The 20815-nt window shown below is 39.4% G+C and overlaps 1 protein-coding gene across 3 annotated transcripts in view; it reads right to left on the minus strand.

The window, feature by feature from the left end:
- HERC3 (HECT and RLD domain containing E3 ubiquitin protein ligase 3) overlaps positions 1 to 20815 on the minus strand; it is a 128235-nt gene that overhangs the window by 95106 nt on the left and 12314 nt on the right. For 2 of the 3 annotated variants that reach the window (XM_025386511.1, XM_025386512.1), the window contains one exon: positions 20126 to 20380. The exons of the other annotated variant lie outside the window; for it this stretch is intronic. In XM_025386511.1, coding sequence (XP_025242296.1) covers positions 20126 to 20351 — 226 coding nt within the window. In that variant the 5' untranslated portion in view covers positions 20352 to 20380. The remainder of the gene's footprint in view (positions 1 to 20125; positions 20381 to 20815) is intronic. 3 annotated transcript variants of the gene reach the window in all.

Genomic DNA, 20815 nt, shown 5'->3' on the forward strand with positions numbered 1-20815 from the left:
TAAAATTTGAAAAAAAACACGAATTTTTTATTTTAAAAAAATCACTAAATATCAGGAAACTTCCTCAACTTGATAAAGGACACCCATGAAAACCCTACTGTTTTAACATTACACTTAATGGTAAAAGATGAATGCTTCACATTCATCAGGAACAAGGTGAGGATGTACACTTTTGCCACTTCTATTCATTACTATACCAGTAAAATAAGGCAAGTGAGTGAAATAAGCCAAGTGAAATAAGGCAAGATAATGAAATAATAGGCACACAGCTTGATTTATAGACATTATGAAAATTCTAAGACTATACAGAAAAAAAGCAACTAGAGCTAATAAGAGAGTTTAACAAAGTAATTCAAGATCAATATACAGAAATCAACTATATTTCTAAATACTAACAAAATACTAGAAATTATATTGTTTAAAAATACCATGTATAACATAAAAATATGAAATATTTAAAAATGAAATATGTGTAAGACCTGTATACTGAGAGGTAAAAAATACTGCTGAGAAAAATTAAAGAAGACCTAAAATATAGAGACACACCGTGTTCATGAATCAAAAGATTCAATACTGTCAAAACATAAATTCTCCCCAAATTGATCTACAGATTCAGTGCAATCCTAATGAAAATCCCAGTAGCTTTTCTTCCAAAATTGAAAAGCTGTTCATACACTTATATGCAAAATCAAAAGACCAGGAATGGCCAAAATAAATTCTGAAAAATAAAAACAAAGGTGTAGAATTTATACTATCTGCAACTACATACTTCCAAGATTTACTATAAAGCTATAGTAATCGACACAGTGTAATACTAAGGAAAGACATGTAGATGAACAGAATACAGGGTCCACAAAAAGACAAGCACACACAGCCAACTGTCTTCCATAGGTTCCAGGATACTGCAAGGGAGCAGGGGGAAATACAGTCTTTTCAATAATGATGCTGAAAATTGGGTATCTATATGCAAAAAAATGAACCTTGACCATTATATCACCTACATATAAAATTTTAATTTGAAATGGATCATAGGCCTAAATGTAAGAGCTAAACTATAAAATTTCAAGAAGAAAACTTAGGAAAACAATCATTATGACTGAGTTAGGTAAAATTCTTAGGACACAAAAAGCATAAATTGTGAAAGTAAAAATTGAAAATTGGATTTCACCAAAATTAAACTTTTGATCTGCAAAAGACACTGTTAAGAAAATGAAAAGGAAAACCACTGATTGGAAGGAAATATTTGTAAAACATCTTTCTGATAAAACATCTGTATATTGACCATAGAAAGAACACTGTAAGACAAGAAATTTGGTTTTCTTTAAAGGACAAATATTTGAACATCTACTCTGCAAAAAGATAAGATATCCAAATGGCAAAAATAAGCACAAGAAAAGCTGGTCAAGTTCATTAGTCATTAAGGAAGTGTATATTAAAATGACAATGAGATTACACTACATACCAACTTGGATGGCTAAAATTTAAAAGACTGACAATACCAAATGATGGTGAGGAGCAACTAGAACTCTCATCAATTACTGGTAGTTTCTTATAAAGATGAACATACACTTACCAAATGAACCAGCAATTCACTCCTAGGAGTTTATTCATGAAAAAATGAAAACGTATGTCTACACAAAGACTTGTAATTGAATGTTCATAACGGTTTTACTCAAAACAACCAGAAACTGGGGAAAATACTCAAATGTCCATGAACTGGTCAATTTATCCATAACATGGGAATACCACCCATTAATAAAACACAAAAACCTATTGACATGTGCATCAATGTGGATCAATCTCAAGAGCATTATTCTAAGAAGCCAGACACAAAAGACTACATAATCTGTGATTCCATTTATACAAAGTTCCAGATAAGTCAAAACTATAGTGACAAAAAGCAGGGGGAACAAAACAGTTGGTGGGGACATAAAATTGTCTATAAAGGGAAATGACAAGTATTGGGGGTGATGGAAATGCTATCATGATTGTGGTAGTGGTTACCTGATTCAATGACTGTCAAAACTCATTAAATTGTACACTTAAAATTGGTGAATCCTACTGCATGTAAATTATCTAAATAAAGTTGATTTTAAAATAATAAAGCACATACACACCAAAAAATATATGATTTATCATATACAAGATTATTTATAAATACTAGGGGTGAAAAGATAAATAACATGTGGTTCTGCACCCATGCTCCCTTGACTGACGACGAAAACAAGACATACGTACTGATGGTCAACGTTTATCACAATAGTGTAATAAAAGAAACCTGCAGGCTTGAACGGTAGCCCACGTGAGGGACAACGAACCAAGACTGCGAGTGGGAGACAGAAAGAGTTAGGAAAGGCTTCTTGGAAGAGGTAATATCCAAGATGTGCCTTGAGTGATAATGAGCTATTCATTCATTCTTCCAAAGTGACTCAAAGGCTATAACAGATGACAGATTTAAAAATTACAGTATAGTGAGGTAAATCCAGTGACAACATTGTGCATAGCACATTATGGGAGGACAGAGGATGAGTAATCAAACCAGCCTAAGTGGGCCCAAAGACAGCTTCCCAGAGGCAACGCCCAGAGTGGAGTCTTTGAAGCAGTGATTCACAACAAAAAATGAGCATCAGAATCCCTTGCGAAACTTCTTCTGAACAAACATGACTGATTTGAGTCCATCCTAGCCACATGCATCAGAAAACTTCAGGACGACCAGAAATCTGAAGTTGCCCAGGTGAATCTGATGTTAAGTTTCATCATTACATAAGAAACTAGCTTATACAAAGAGCACCCACTATATCAATAATAAGAATAATAGCCAGGATTTACTGACTGCTTTCTACATGTCAGGCACTGTTTTAACAGCTTTATACGTTTTATCTCAATTAATCCCCACAATAACCCTATGAGATAGGCACTCTTATAAACAGATTTGCATTTTTGTTTTTGTTTTTTGAGATGGAGTCTCGCTCTGTCACCAGGCTGGAGTGCAGTGACACAACTTCGGCTTACTAGAAACTCTACATTCCGGGTTCAAGCAATTCTCCAGCCTCAGCGTCCCGAGTAGCTGGGATTACAGGCGCGTGCCACCACACCCAGCTAATTTTTGTATTTTTAGTAGAAACGGGGTTTCACCATGTTGGCCAGGATGGTCTCAAACTCCTGACCTTGTGATCCGCCCACCTCAGCCTCCCAAAGTGCTGGGATTACAGGCGTGAGCTACCATACCCGGCCAAACAGATGTGCATTTTAAAAAGATCTCTCAGGCCCTCATACACTTCTTGTGAGAATTTAAAATGGTGCAATCACTTTAGAGAATAATCTGAAGGTTCCTTCAAAGGCTAAACACAGAGTTACCATATAACACAACAATCCCACTCCTAGGAATATACCTAGGAGAAATGAAGACATGCATCCACACAAAAAATTGTGTAAAAAGGCTCACAGCAGCACTGTTTATAACAGCCCAAAACCTAAAACCACCCAAATGTCTATCAATTGATAAAAGTATAAACAAAATGTGGTATATCCATAGAATGGAATACTATTTGGGAATAAGAAAGAATTAAGTACTGAGACATGCTACAACATGGATGGACCTGGAAAATGCTAAATTAAAGAAGCTAGTCACAGAAGACCACATATCGTATCATCTCATTTACATGAAATGTTCAAAATAAGCAAATCTGTAGAAACAGAAAGTAGATTAATGGTTGTCCAGTGCTGAAGGGGAAAGGTAAGTGACTGCTAATGGGTATGGATGGTTTCTTTTTGAAGAGATGAAAATGTTCTAAAATTGATTGTGGTGGTGATTATACAAGTACATGAATATACTAAAAACCATTGAATTGTACATATTAAGTGGGTAAATCCTGCGGTATACAAATTGTATCTCAATCACTGTTATTATAAAACAAAGATGTCTCAGAGTGGAGGATGGGTCCAAACTTGAGTGCACAGGCTGTCATGGCCATGCAAGTACAATTATCTACTGCAGATATAGTCATATTACTTCTAATTTCAGAATACTTACAGTTTTAGGGTTATAAAAGAAACTTTATACATATTTAGGTAAGGGAACTAACACACTGTAGGATGTCAATATTCAACATATTTGTGTCCCTAGCACCACTGGCATAATTCCAACCAATTTCACAAATCAGACAAACCTGCTGCAGTAATACAGGCAGAATTTCTAGGGGTGACCTTTCTTTCTCCTCAGCTTTACACATATAAGACATGCAGATCATTACAGGCCATCAAGCAAATGCCTAACAGCAAAAACTGTGTGATCCTGTCTAGAAATGAATTCCACATACCAGACACAGGAAAGGAAAATAATTCTATAAAATAGAGTTTGGGCTTGATTTCATTTGTTTAAAAAAAAAAAAATAGATTCTATACTCCCTAATTAGAAAGTTTCTGTTTCACAATATAATCATTCGTTTATTCAAAAAATACTTACTGAGGCCAGGCACGGTGGCTCACACCTGTAATCCCAGCACTTTGGGAGGCCGAGGTGGGTAGATCACCTGAGGTCAGGAGTTTGAGATCAGCCTGGCCAACATGGCAAAACCCTGTCTCTACTAAAAGTACAAAAGTTAGCCTGGCATGGTGGCAGGCACCTGTAATCCCAGATACTCAGTAGGCTGAGGCAGCAGAATCGCTTGAACCCAGCAGGTGAAGGTGGCAGTGAGCTAAGACTGTACCACTGTACTCCAGCCTGGGTGACAGAGCGAGACTCCGACTCAAAAAAAAAAAAAAAAAGACCTTGCTAAAAGCTGCACTCACTATGTGCCACACAATGTTCTGGGTGTTAAGGATACAAAACAATGCCCTTATTCTCATGGAGCTTAAACAAACAAAAGAGGTAGGAGAGGTACTGATTGTGATTGACTGAATAATATCAGATAGGAATGAATGCCCAAAGCAAGGAAGGGGGATACAGTGCTGGGAAGGGCAGGAAACACAGGGTAGTAAATTTGTGCCATGTGAGCAGAGACCTGAAGGAATAAAGGCTTCAGGCATATAGAAACCAGAGGAACATAGGTCCCACATAGTTCCCAAGTTACAGAATAGCAGGGCAAACACTCTGAGGAGGCATCAATGAAGCCAGAGGAACAGAGTATGCCAGGGAAGAGCCATAAGAGATGAGCTGAGAAAGCAAGATTTGGGGGAGAGGGATATGATTACTCTGTGGAGAGAGGGATTAAGGGAGGAAACAGGCACAACAATTAGAAATTACTGCAATGATCCAGGCGAGATATGATGGTAACTTGGACCAGAGAGGCAAGAGAAGGGGTAGGAAGAGGTATCAGATCCTCAATATACATTCTCAAGACAGATCCCTACGTAGATAGGGGCTTTCTTGAAAACCTGGATGTGGAATGTGAGAGAAGACAAGATAAATTAGGAATGACTCCAAGGTTTTTGGCCTGAAGAATGGAAAGGCCATTTACAGAGATGAAGAAAACAGGGTAAGAAACAGGTTTAAGGGAAAAAAATCAATGTGGCTTTGAATATATTAGGTTTAAGGTAGCAATTACATATCCAAGTGGAGAATTTAAGTGAATACCAAGTATGAAATTCAGTAGTTGAGGCTAAAAATAATTTGTGAGTCAATAGTATAAAGATGCTACTTAAAACTTTATCTTGTGACCCGTTGTATTTATTCAGTCTATTCCCTAGAGGATGAGTAGGCTGTTTCCGTTATTTTGCCATTAACAGCATTGCTGCAATAAGCATACTTAGAAACATTTCCTTATGCTATATATTAACATTTCTATTTGCATAAGCTTCCTAAAAATGAAACTGTACATTCAAAAGGTATGAACATTTTATATTTTACTAAAAACAGCCAGTTGATTGTATTACAACAAGATTGTAGCAGCTCACACCTGCTCAATCAGCACAACCCATTTTCCTACATGAGTGATCACTAGGTATTATTCTTTTAAAAATTTCTTGCGAATCAAATGGATGATGAAAAAGTGGTATCTCATTTTAATTCCCATTTCCCTGAACATATTTGCATAAATTCATTGGCCATTTGCAAGCACTCCTTTGTAAAATGTCCATTTTATTACAGGATTGCTTATCTTTTTCTTATCAAATTAAAGGCACTCTAGCATATTAGAAATAGGAAATCTTTGTCTGGCAATATGTGGCAGTTATTTCTCCCAGTCTATCACTCACCTTTTGGCTTCGTTATGGGATGTCTTATGCCACAGGAAGTTTTAAATTTTCATGCAAACCTGCCAATCATTTCTTTTATGGCTCAGGACCACCTGTCTCACACTGAGACCCTCATGGTTGTAAACACATTCCTCTAATTTTTTTTCCTATTATTTTTATAGTTTTATTTTTTACATTCATGTCTTTCGTACATCTGGAATTTACTTTAGAATATGGAGAGAGGCAGGTAGTCTAGTTCTGTATGCCAGGTGAACAGCTACTTATACCAACACCATTTATTAAGTAAACCATCATTTCCCACTGAAATGCCCTGTTATCATATGCCTGACTGACCTGGGCAGCCATGCAGGCTTGACCAGAAATAAATTCTGCATAAAAGCCTGACTAAAAATAAGTCAAAGTGCCCTAGTACTTTATATAAATATGCAAATTACACACAGCAGTGACATATAAAATTCAGAGTCAAGAATGCTCTAAGGGAAGGAGAACAACAGAAAATGTGAAAAGAATTCAAGACATGGTTCCTTGTTGGCCTGTGGCTCTACCTCGCCAGGATGACCAGCCACAAGAAGGAACACAGAGCAAACAAACTAAAAACAGAAAAGGATGAATAAATTCTGATGTCTCTGGCTCCCTCCGGTCTTTCCTGTCACACAATTTTATGGGTTAATTCCATCCACAGGCACTACAGCTCTGGCTGGACACACAAGGTCAGTCTAAGAAGGTCTCCAGACACCTCTGTTTGGCTGGAACAGGTGTGACCTGCCAAAGCTGATGGTTCATTTAAACTAAACAAACTCAAAAACAGTGTTAGTTGTTTTCTGACCCAAAATATCTAAATCAAGACAGTTAAATGGTAATTCATAAAGTGGTTTAACAAAAGGGTGGCAGTAAGGAGATGAAACAAGACTTTGTTTCGTTTTTCTTGAGTTCACAAAATGCTGAGGAAAAGGAATTCTGTGGGTACAGAGGTCCTGCCCAACCTTAGGTGGAATGTACTGGTACCTTCCCTCCACTCAACCTATGTCCAGTGACTTGGGGTAAGAGATCCCTCTTTCTTCACCAGGCACTGACCCACCCCTTCCCACTCCTACTCACATTTTATCAGTTCAGAAATACAAAAACCAGCTATTTACAAATCCTTGACCAAAGATGAGTCCACTCTATATGAAAGAATAGCACAGGCTTTATGACAAGTTAGAAGCATAAAGAAGGAAGGAGAAAGGCAGCTAGTCAATCTGAACTATACCCTCTGCGATCAGTGGAAAGCCTCTAATAGCCAGAATGACTATATGCCCATTCACCACTAATATCTCTACAGTGCAAATACTAAAGGCATTCCCCAGTGCTTTTCTACTTTAAAAACTACCCTTAGGGAGTCACGAAGAACAGAAAGATGAATAAAGCACAGACTGCACTCATAAAGACATTGCAATAAACTTCCAGTTTCTCATTCATGGCTAACCTGGTTTAATGTATCCCTGTTATATAGCACCTCAAAGAAAATAAAAACATTCCATAATTAGTTCAGCCTTCCTTCTTCATCTGAAGGGAAAGGAGAATGTAACTTGTCCTTCCTGGTGAGCTCAGCACAACTGTTACCTCCATTTTCCTATCGTTCCTTTCTCTCCAGCTTTTTCTCAACATCCTTGCTTCCAGCTGGTCCTGGAGGAGACCCAGCATCCACTGCCTGCCTGCTGCCTCCACTTCCTTGAGGGAAACCAGGGGACTTGCTGCCTAAGGGCATAATGGTCCTCACTTTGCTGTGCTCCCTATTTTTTTTTTCTTTTTTTTTTTTTTCAGATGGAGTCTCACTCTGTCGCCTAGGCTGGAGTGCAGTGGTGCGACCTTGGCTCACTGCAAGCTCTGCCTCCCAGGTTCACTTCACTCTCCTGCCTCAGCCTCCCGAGTAGCTTGGATTACAGGTGCCTGCCACCACATCCAGCTAATTTTTTGTATCTTTAGCACAGACAGGGTTTCACCGTGTTAGCCAGGATGGTCTCAATCTCCTGACCTGGTGATCCGCCCACCTCAGCCTCCCAAAGTGTTGGGCTTACAGGCGTGAGCCACCGTGCCCGGCCTCCCTATTTTGACTTTGTACCCAAACAGCCTCTGTGTATATGCAGAATATAGAACTTGCTGTCTCAATCAGTACAATCTATTAAATTTCATCATGATCAGCACAGTTCATATAGCATGAGGCCAATTCCAAACCAATAAATGAAAGACTCCTTTAATGTGATAAACCGATTAATCACAAATCTATTTGAAGTGGAAAATGTTGGGGGCTTTTTTGTTTTTTGTTGTTTGTTTGTTTTTGTTGTTGTTAAGGGCTCTCTGCAAGCTCTTATTAGTATGACTTTGAAAAGAAGAAAATGAGATAGAGCCTTATAATCCTCTTTCTAGCAATATGAACAACTCCCAAAAAGAGTCAACAGGCTGAGATGCTGTTGTGACTTGTCCTCAGGGAAAGTCCTCAATTTTTTTTTTTGGAGACAGGGTCTCACTACATTGCACAGGCTGGCCTCAAACTCCTGGGATGCTGGGCCTATAGGCATTTCAATAGTGAAGAGTATTAAAGGAGAAAAATATGAGAGAAAATAACACTTTCAACATAACAGGCCAATTCTGGCACCCAAAAAAGCATGGCATAGTGTCAAGGCTGACCTTGGCTGGTAAAGCACTTGGGGAATATATGCAGGCTTTAAATGAGGCCCGGAAAAATCTTACACCCACACCAGTGGGCCAGAGATTTGGCAGGAAGAATAAGTCTCTACATCACTACAAAATTCCACTCCAGAACAGAAAGATGGGAAACACACGGGGCAACTGTGCTACTGACTTAGCCTATCCTAGAAATACCTCTTCTCATGTGAGATGATAAATTTTACTCATTGTTCATGACACAGCTTAGCACTCTGTTGTTACTTGAAACTGAAAGCATAGGGACTGATACAGTACCACTAAAAAAAAAATTAAAAAAAATTAAAAAACAGAGATCATGATGTAGGTTTAGACTCCAGAATGATCTCTTCTTAGGCAACTGAGGGATGCAGAAGGGAAAATCACTTGCATTCTTTCAGGCCATTTCTATCTCTGTCCAAAGATTCACTCCCATCACAGCTAACTGGAAGTCTGAAGTAACTGCCCAAAGATTTCAGCTGGGCTAGGAGCCAGTGGATTGTACTCTATTTACTAAGCCTATGGCAAGATTATACTACCCAGCTAACTGTTGCCAAACCACTATAAGACTTTCAGGAGCACCACAAAGTAGTCCCTGTTGTACCACAGTGTCCACAGCGACCTAATTTGATTCCCTTATCCTTGCCATTTTGGATGAGAATGCTGGAAGTAACGGTAACAACTGCATAGAGAGAAGATGCATGTATGCATGTCCATATGTATATAATCAGTTTTATAGTGTACCCAACATATGAAGGTACTTTTCATGGGAACAATAAAGAACTGCAAAAATTGAAAATAAAGAAAATAGACTTATCCTTTAAAACTTAAAATAAAAATGGACATAATATAAAACTTTCCCTTAACAACCCTAACTTATAACATCTGCCTCAGCTGAATGTCCGTATCATTCATCAGATCCTGTAGTATTAAGGGAATCTATAAAAGTGATCAACACAATTTACAGATGTATAGATGTATATGTTTGTATACATCTATAAACTGTATGTATTTGTAATGAATTTATTAATTTGTTAATATGCTGGAATAGCAGGATCAAAACAATTGCAATGAAAAGTGTTAACACAAATAACTACTACTGCTACTACAAATAATGATAATAGCTAGTGCCTGCTTCGGCAGCATATACACTAAAATTGGAATGAAATAGAGATAAGCAATTATTTTTTCAAATTAAAAATAAAAATAAATGATAATAGCTAGTCCTGAGTGTTTACTATAAGCCAAGCATTCTTCCAAGTTTCTGATATGCAATGCATTAAATCTTCACAACCCTAATAGGTAGATATTATTATCCACATTTACAACTAAGGAAACTGAGACATGTAGAGTTTAAGCAACTTTCTCTAAGTCACACAGCTAGTCCACGCTCTTATTCATTATACTGCCTCCATGATTAGCTAACACTCTAAATTAAAATTATTCACAATCATGATTTCAGTTGTTCTAAGTCAATTAAAAATTATAATAGAAATTTCAATGCACATTTTAATAATGAGTAAAAAAATGACTGCAAGTCTGCAAGGAAATGAGACCATATATCTGTTAGAGGGTTATCAAAGATTTCAACATTACATGCTATCAAATGGCATTCACTCAAAAAGACTTACAAAGAATTCCAGTAGCCCTTGAAGAGATATAAAATATCAGCTGACCAGATATACCCCATTCAGGCTGATAAACTACAACATTCTACCTACCCTAGATCTATAAAGATCATAGATCACCAAGCTAAATGAAATCATCAAAACTGCCAAACTAAAAAATTGCTATTGTAATACAAAAATTCAGAATTAAAGGGTGGATTTACTAAAAATCACTGAACATCCCTAGAACCCTGAAACCATCTCCAAAGCTGCCCCTTCTCCAAAATGTTACAATTCACTCCTCCAACAAGCTCACAAACTTAAGATAAATGTGAACCTTATAATGTGTGTAGGTACAGAATATGACATTTGTTAGAATTCAGAATTCAGTACTGTTGGTGATCTATCTCTTCACTGCAGGACAACACTTATTTTGACACACACAGGACGTGTATCACCTGCTTGACACCTGCTGAACTGCATGATATAACCTTTTTGGGTATATCTTATATTCTCACCTAGTCTACAAATGCCCAAAGGGTGGGATCTGCATTAATTTGTTGTGTTCTAAGAGTATCTGAAACAAATGAGGAATCTAGAAGTTTAGTCACTCAGTAAATATCTGCTGAATCAGTGACTGAATAAGAAGTAAATAATTCAAGGGCCGGGCGCGGTGGCTCACGCCTGTAATCCCAGCACTTTGGGAGGCCGAGGCGGGCGGATCACAAGGTCAGGAGATCGAGACCACGGTGAAACCCCGTCTCTACTAAAAATACAGAAAATTAGCCGGGCGCGGTTGTGGGCGCCTGTAGTCCCAGCTACTCGGGAGGCTGAGGCAGGAGAATGGCGTGAACCCGGGAGGCGGAGCTTGCAGTGAGCCGAGATCGCGCCACTGCACTCCAGCCTGGGCGACAGAGCGAGACTCCGTCTCAAAAAAAAAAAAAAAAGAAGTAAATAATTCAAGAAAATAAAAAAATAAAGAACAAGAGGCAAATAGCAAGACAAAATACATCAACCTGAAATATGAATTATCATGTGTGCTTTTTATTTGGTGCTCAAAAGAGCTTAAAAAGGCAGCTGACAAATAGTAGTCTAATGATTTTCAAGATAAAAAGGGAGTTGTTTCTTAGTACCTTTTACCAAAGTACCTTGATCATATTCGTATTTCAACAGTAAATTAAGGAATACAAGCTTCTGGGTGGGTACGTTTAAATAATTTTTGTTTCTTTAATAAAAGTACTGAGTGGAAATTAAATGTAAACAAGTTTGACAATAAAATCTTATCAGCCATTCTCAATCAGCCTGAGGTTACAAAAATGTCTGTGAACAAAATTCTAGGATTATTAAACCCAAACTGTCAGTACTCAAGCAAGACTCAAACTCAACTCCCTTTTCTTTTCTCCTTTACATATACCTTGGATAATAATACTGACCTACTTTACAGGGCTATCATGAGGATTAATCAGCTTAAAAATGCTAAGCACATCAGAGATAAAGAGAGCTTATATACGTATCGTTAACCACTTTTATAATTAACAAATTAAGATTCTTGTTTCATGAAGCAAACCATTTTGTTACTTACTTAAAGGTAATACTGCAGGTTTTTAAAAGTCACAGATACCTCACACTAATGAGTATGCTCATTAATAAGTATACATTTTCTAAAACACTCAAGTAGCTTTATAGAATGTAGGCTGAGTATCAAAGATAGAAAAAAAAAACTCCGATTAATTATCCCAGAATAAAATTATTAAATGACAGTTTCTCCTGATCCTCAGACCTTTGAACTAGAAAGTCATCTACCCAGCTATCAGAGGCAAGATGTCCTACTAGTTTTTATTATAACCATTATCACCAAAATCAGAAAGGGGTGCACAGCCTCCTGAACCACCTGCCATTCCTAATAAGGAATAGATGGGGCCCTAAGAAGGGCAATGTTGAGATCTGAACACTTCCTATGGCACATTCTGCCTTTTATATCAGTTATGCCCATAGAAACATGCACTTCAATAACAGGAAGTCATTACAGGGTCCCTTCCACTTCCTTTCAGTTCAGCTGGTTTGCTTTTCAGCAAGAGCTGATTAACATGACAGAGTCATTGCGCCCTTCAGATGCCCGAGAGCAACCTGAGAAGTTGGTTGAAAGCCTTACTTCTACCACGGTTAGAAGCAACCACAGTTTGGGAATTGAAGATTTTGGACTTTCTGCTCTATAAACCTCATTTATCAAACAGCAGGAGAGCTGTTACATATGGTGATAGGCATTATGGAAATGTTTAGACTGAATACAAAATGCGAATGTGAATTGGATTAAATTACCTGCAAGAGGGAAACCAACTCAGGAGGAAGTAAAAGGAACCAATCATAGAGATGAATCAAATAGACGTGCACAGAAATGTTAGAGCTTGCTTATAAATTGTTACCCTTGGGCTTATAAATTGTTACCCTTGGGCTTATAAATAAGATTTCCTGGTATGTCTACAGAGAATTGTACAATTTAGCAGAGTCAAATTAGATTACACTAAATAACTGCCCCTACCACAGTTCTTGTCTATTAAAGATAGGGAAAGAGATTAGAAGACACTTATGTAAGTTCAGATATCCCTAATAACACAGAGATTAGCTTACCCTAAAATTCCAATATTAGAAATCAGAGTATGTGTAAGGAAAGGGGAACCATTCATTTAGCTGAAGAGTACTGTTTACAATGTGGCTGGGTAGGAGTATCAGAGGCATGGTAAATTAAGGTATTTATTGAATTTTTTTCTATGGACAACCAGTCTCTAGTTTAATAAAAGAGCTCAAGATTTAATGTCCACTTAGTCACTTTACTTGTAAAAAATAACATTCAGGGAAAAAAAAGCTCATGTTTTGTTTGCTTTATTCAAAAAAAAAAAAAAAAAAAAGTGGGGGAAGGCACACAAGACTTCCTAAAATGCCAGCTCTGTAACTTTGTCTTAGAAAATTATAAATAAATTCATGGACAAAAACCGTAAGGAGATTAGTAATAACCCTATGATGCCTCCAATCACAAAAATTCTGCCTGCTTTGTGGGGGAGGAATGAGTTATATGTCAGAATAAAGGTGAGAATGAAGGAGAGAAAAGTCATGTGAGAGAGGAATGTGCAAAAGACTTATAATCCAACACTTTTTTTTAAAGTTGGACATTGAGTTTAGATGGGGCTTAATAAACTGCATCCGAAAAATGCTTCTGAGAATCACAGGCCTCTTTGCCCTTGGCCAAATCACAAATGAGTCATGGACACACCTAAGCTAGAACGCTGTGTGCTGCCTGACACACTGGGAAAATATCTGGGGCCTGAATAACCAGGAGTTTCAGAATTTGATGTGTCTTTGAAATGCCTCCTTCTTACCACATACACACACACACACACACACAGTTGGTCACATAAGGGTATTACTAATGTGAGAAGTAGAGAAATGAGAGTACAAATAAACCACAGTAGTCTCAGGGTCAGCAACAGCAATAGTTAACTGTTACATATTCTCAAGAAGGAAAAAAAGGATCTCCAAACCCTTAGAATCACTGAGAAGTGCTTTATATCACTGCTCTGGCATATCTACAGAATGCATCCCAAAAAAAATGAACTGATGTGCCTTGCAGCTGAACCACTTAGAGACAGAGTGCATAATATGGCATACGATGACTAGCAGGACACAATCAAGGCACGCACTAGAAGACTTGTCCAGGTGCATCTCCTACACCACTACCTTCTTTCAACTTTCCTTCCCCTCGGCAAGGTCAGAATATGTGGCTCCCAGGGTTGTCTGCATTTTAACAGGGAACAAAGTTTCAAGGCAATAAAATAAATCCTCCTCCAGACTAGTGCTAGATGACCACATCCATGCTGGTGGACGCCCTGCTAGGACTAGAAATATTAACAAGTCCAATCAGCAGAGTAAGTGTTAATGGACTGGCATTACTCCATTCACAGTCAGTACTGCAAAGCAAGAAAAAGAAACTTAAGTTTGCCACTTGGGTTCCAAACTCTGTAAGCTCCTTGGAGGTAGGCCACCATGGAATTAACTCCTTCAACTCACTTCTTCACACGTTCAAAGCCTTAGAGGGAACAGTCATACACTCACTTTTTAAAATCCTTCATATTTCAAAGTCAACTGATCTGGGCAACTTGATCTGGGCCAAGATGAAATCACAGACCTGCCCAGAGCCCCCCCAAAAAATTATCTTTTAAGGAAGGGGCCTTCCATCATGCTCCCTCCCCAAAAACCACAGAAGCTGCTTGGCGGTAGCATTCCTGTGGGCCAAGACCAACAGATACCTCTAACAAAGTAAGCCTGCCACGGACTTCCCTTCCATGTCTAGCAACTCTCCAGGTCACGGTTCTCAATAAGCAAACACAGAAAACAAGTTCATTCTCTTCTTCCCACTCATTAAAAACCAACCCAAATCATATCCGTATTTAGAACACACCTACCAATGAAAAAGTTAAATGAAGAGAGGGAGGCACCCACCCACATAATCTTTCCATTCAAAGAGGCACTATTCCAAGCTGCTATGGAGTTTATAATTAACAGACAAGCTTAACCAACAACAGAAATTTCTGGAATCTCTTGTAATTTACACTAGAGTCTGCCTTATTCCAAATTTAGATCACAAGCATGGGCTGGATTCTGAGGCTGAATCCCAAAGCCTTCTTGGCACACCTCTAGCTTGGGTTTCTTGCAGTCACTCAGCCCTGCTGGGGAGGGTGTCTGCAGGATGACTGAGGGCCAACTGACCCAGTATGCAGACAGACGCAGAGCAGCTGCTTTGCCAGAGCTCACTCACATCCAGAGGCCCAGCAACACCTACCATTAGCTCCCTGGAGCTGCATCAGGAGGCTGTGCTGGAGAAATGTCTGGTTGCACTCAGATGTATTCATTATGATGCCTTCTACAGATCTTTGCTATCACTGTTCTGTGAGGTTTTTGCTTCCTTTCCCACCTGCTACCCCAGGGTGAACCCTCTCACCCAGGTTCCAAGACCAAGGTGTGCAGTGAGGCATATCTGAGCACCTGACTGCAGTGAGGCTGCCTGATAGAAGACCAAGCCACAGAGAAGACAGATAAAGAGGGTGGAAAGAGGGTGACCATCACCGACTACTGTCACGGGCATATGAACCAGAGCAACTCTATCTTAAACAGGAGCTGGGTAAAACGAGGCTGAAACCTACTAGGCTGTATTCTCAGATGGGTAAGGCATTCTTTTTTTTTTTTTTTTTGAGATGGAATTTCGCTCTGTCCCCCAGGATGGAGTACAGTGGTGTGACCTCAGCTCACTGCAACCTCTGCCTCCCAGGTTCAAGCGATTCTCCTCCCTCAGCCTCCTGAGTAACTGGGATTACAGGCACACGCCACTATGCCCGCCTAATTTTTGTATTTTCAGTAGAGATGGGTTTCACCATGTTGGTCAGGCTGGTCTCCTGACCTCGTGATCCACCCGGCTTGGCCTCCCAAAGTGTGGGGATTACAGGCGTGAGCCACTGCATCTGGCCCAGGTAAGGCATTCCAAGTCACAGGACGAGATAGGAGGTCAGCACAAAATACAGGTCATAAAGACCTCCTGACAAAACAGGTTACAGTAGAGGAGCCAGCCAAAAACCCCACTAAAACCAAAATGGCCACAAGAGTGAGCTCTGGTTGTCCTCATTGCTACACTCCCACCAGGGCATGACAGTTTACAAATGCCATGGCAACATCAGGAGGTTACCCTATATGGTCTAAAAAGGGGAAGCACGAATAATCCACACCTTGTTTAGCATATCATCAAGAAATAACCATAAAAATGCGCAATCAGCAGCCCTCAGGGCTCTGTCTATGGAGTAGCCATTCTTTTATTCCTTTACTTTCTTAATAAACTTGCTTTCATTTTGCACTGCGGATTCGCCCTGAAGTCTTTCTTGAGAGATCCAAGAACCCTCTCTTGGGGTGTGGATCAGAACCTCTTTCCTGTAACGTATTTCTGTCTGTAGCACTCCTAGCAGTTGTGTTGTGTCTTTTTTATCATGTGAATCCACTTCATCAAGAACTATCAGATTAGAACAGGAAGTCTACTCCTTTTACAGGAAAGGGAACTGTGACTCAGAAATAGGAAGAAACTTGCCCAGGGCCACACAACTATTTCCTGTTAGATAAAAAAACTAGATCCCAGTTCTCAAACTCCCAGCTTAGGCTTCTTTCCCTGTACCTCCAGAGACAGTATCAGCCTTTACACAGGATGGTAAAACTGTACGGTAGCATAATTTCTGAGGCATGACATAAAACTGCCAGACACTGCATTCAATATTCACACAGATTACTCTACCTATGAAAGAACATTTTAATCCCCATTTTTACTTATTTATTTATTTTGGGGTTTTTTGTTATTGTTGCTTTTTGTTTTATTTTGAGACAGAGTCTTGCTCTGTTGCCCAGGCTGGAGTGCAATTATGCAATCACAGCTCACCGCAGTTTCAGTCTCCAGGGCTCAAGCGACCTTCCAACCTCAACCTCCCAAGTAGCAGGAACAACAGGTACACACCACCATGCCCAGTTAATTTTTTTTTTTTTTTTCGTATCTCTATGTCGCCCAGACTGGTCCCCAACTCCTTGGCAAGCAATCCTCTGGCCTTGGCCTCCTAAAGTGATGGGATTACAGGTGTATGCCACCACGCCCAGACTATAATCCCCATTTTAGATTACAGATGTAATGCCTCCATTAGTTTTATCTGATTTCAAACTTCACCATAATCTTGCTGTCTCTATGGGAGGACTAGAAAGATCTCTTCCCAGTTCCCAAAATACTCCCTTCAAAGGCTGGCTAGGGTGGTACAAGTCCTTCAAAGATCACTGGAGTGAAGTTCCTAAACCCTGGCTGAATGTAGACATTCCCATAGGAAAGAGCATACTGTTGGGCCGTGACCTGCCATTAATCCCTCCGAATGCATTACTTGTTAGATGCTGGCTCTAGCCTAGGGAAACAGAGGACACATTTAGGAGCTTAATGTGAGATACCAGTGAGTTTTAACAGGAGGAAAAGAAAGAAGACTTGGTTTTTTATCTGTGCCAGTATGAAGAACCATTTGTAAAAGTCAAGCTTCTTCCTGCCCTCTCCATGGTATTTGTATATGATACCTTTGTATTCTATTAATTGGTAAAATACATAATAAATAGGATTTACTAATTTCTGAATTAGCGGCATTTTCAACTGAATTTTTGTTTTAGTAAACAGAATCATTTGAAAACCTATAGTACTGAGTGCACTGTACATGGAAGGGTGTTCGTCTGTAGATGACTCTACAAACCCCTTCCTTGAAATCCCAAGATTTCAGGGTCCACAGGTTAAGAAACCCCTGGCTAGAACATGGGGCATTGCCCCCAGATGAGCAGGCCTGGTGCATGTCTCAAGCAGGCTTCCTGAAGGAACCTGGTGGCAAAGAATGAGGAAGTGGAAGCCCATCAACCACACTCCACATCCTTCACAATTGTGCCTAAGCCCCACAGCCCTCTTTCCAATGGGCGACATAAAAATTAACGATTATAAATTTACACTGACATTTGGGCAGGGAAACTATGGAACACTGTCACTTACTATAAGGGAATAATACATGTGAGAGAAGAGGAAGACAGTGTCACAGAAAAAATTCAATTCATATTGATGCCAAATAAAAGGGTAAAATCATCTCGATAAAACTGCAAGTTATTCTTTAATGAAGCTTCAGTGTCTGGAATGATCTGTATTGAATGAAAAGGACAGCAGGTAACAGAAAAAGGAGCACACACCTATGCTAGTGTGACAAATATGTGGTCACAATTTAAGACCCTATCTTAAAATTTCTCACCAAAAGAAGACTCATTTACACATCATCACTACTAAGAGGATCTTATAAATCCATGATACACATATACTGAAAGTCATACTTAGATTCTTTAAAAGTAAAAATAGGGCCAGGAATGGTGGCTCACACCTGTAATCCCAGCACTTTGGGAGGCCAAGGCAGGCAGATTGCTTGAGCTCAAGAGTTTGAGACCAGCCTGGACAACATGGCAAAACTCCATCTCTACTAAAACAAAAATTTAAAAATTAGCAGGTGTGTTGGCACATGCCTGTAGTTCTAGCTAATCAGGAGACTAAGAATGGGAGGATATCTGCAGCCCAGGAGGCGGAGGTTGCAGTGACTCAAGATGGTACCACTGCACTCCAGCCTGATTCTGTCTCAAAAAAAATGTAAAAATAGGAGGAAAAAAATAAAATCAACAAACTTAAAATATGTGCAGCACTTGTTACAAATCAATTAAAAGCACTGAAATTTAAGGAAACGAATTAGCCCCCTACCTTTCCAGCTTATCCTCTTCTATTACCCGCTCTTACCAGTCTCACCACACTACTCAACATACCCTGAACAAGTATTGCACCTTTATATCCACATCACTGGGTATCAGGTGTGCAATAACCTGAGTGATGCTGCCACATTCATTCATACACCCAAGTGCACATTCATGCACACACACACACACAACAAAGTTCTACTCAACGCCCAAAGGCAGAACCAAGCTCCCCTTCCCTACACCTCTGGTGTATTCTTCAACTTACATAATACAGACTTGCATGACAGCTTTTGCCATGGGGATCACTGCAGCCACATCATCACCATATCTCATTCATCCCTCCACTCATAACACCAATCACATTGCTTAGCACAAAACATATAATAAAAGCATGTTGCAGAAACAAAGGAATGAATATAGGTAATCAGGAAGTAAAGCTTCTGATAGTGATTGTGTGAGGATTACCTGATCAAACACTGTCATAATTCTCAGCATTAAATTACTGGGGGACATGGTTTGGCTGTGTCCCCAGCCAAATCTCATCTTGAATTCCCACGTGTTACAGGAAGGACCCAGTGGGAGGTAAGTGAATCATGGGGGCAGGTCTTTCCTGTGCTGTTCTCATGATAGTGAATGAGTCTCATGAGATCCGATGGTTTTAAAAATGGGAGTCTCCCAGCACAAGCTCTCTTCTCTTGTCTGCTGCCATGTGAAATGTGCCTTTCACCTTCTGCCATGATTGTAAGGCCTCCCCAGCCACATGGAACTGTAAATCCAATAAACCTTTTTCTTTTGTAAACTGCCCAGTCTTGGGTTTGTCTTATCAGCGTGTGAAAACCAACTAATACAATGGGCAAAATCTATTTTATTCTAATCCTGAACTAACTAGTCATCCTCCCCTCCTCGGGTAACTGACATTACATAAGTTCTCTAATAAGATGAAAAATAAAAAGTCTTGTGGTGGCACATGCCTGTAATCCCTGCTAGTCAGGTGGCTGAGGCATGAAAATCACCTGAACCTGGGAGGTGGAGGTTGCAGTGAGCCAAGATCTGGCCACTGCACTCAACCCTAGGTGACAGAGCAAGACCCTATCTCAAAAAAAAAAAAAAAAAAAAAAAAGAAAAGTCTGTTTTTCCATCAAAAGGCTTGAATTAGACACAAGGGTTCCAAACAGGAGGGAATCCCTGCACCGTTCAAAAGAGCTTCCCTGAAACCTAACACTTGGTGGAGAAAGGTCCAACCAGGCCCTCTGCCATTGTGTCCTCCAACTTTCCATTCTCACCAATAATCAAGACAGACAAGGTGCACTCACCTGGCTTGTTTCCTTCCCTCTCATGGCCCAGCTGCCCCTTGGTGTTCAAACCACATGTGTAAACTTCCCCATCTTCCAGCAGGAACACAGAGTGGTTTCCCCCACAGGCCACCTCCTTGACACTTCTGTCAGATATGAACCCACACACCTGGGGCTCAGCCACAATTCCCTGCAGGTTGGTGCTGATACCAGGTTGGCCCAGAGACCAATATCCCCAACATAACATTGTTCTTATCTTTCAGGGAATCATGTAGCCTAGGAGAGAGTTAAAAAAAAAAATTATTTTTAATTAAAAAGAAATAGGTCATAGAAAATCAAGTAATGAATGTAACCAATTTAAAAAATAACCCTCCCCTTAATATTCTTCAGATATCTTACATCTCAAAATAAAACATATTAATACTGTTGAAAGCAGTTATGTTAAAATGATGCTACTTTGTATTTTAATAAGAGTTTAAAAAACAGTTTAAATAAATTGTGTTTGTTTAAATGAACGAGTGAACAGACAGAATACGGTTTTCAGATCACTGCTAAAGAATCCTGAGTACAGGAGATGAGCTGAAACAATCTTGGCAAACCATTAAGTTAGTAACAGTTTTGAAAACACTCTCAAGACTTCACCTTATCCTTTCTCAATGCATCATTCCTTTGAATTTTCTGCTTATTTTAATGTTTTAAAAAATTTTGAAC

Source organism: Theropithecus gelada, chromosome 5, assembly GCF_003255815.1.
Source record: "Theropithecus gelada isolate Dixy chromosome 5, Tgel_1.0, whole genome shotgun sequence".
NCBI classification, from domain to species: domain Eukaryota; kingdom Metazoa; phylum Chordata; class Mammalia; order Primates; family Cercopithecidae; genus Theropithecus; species Theropithecus gelada.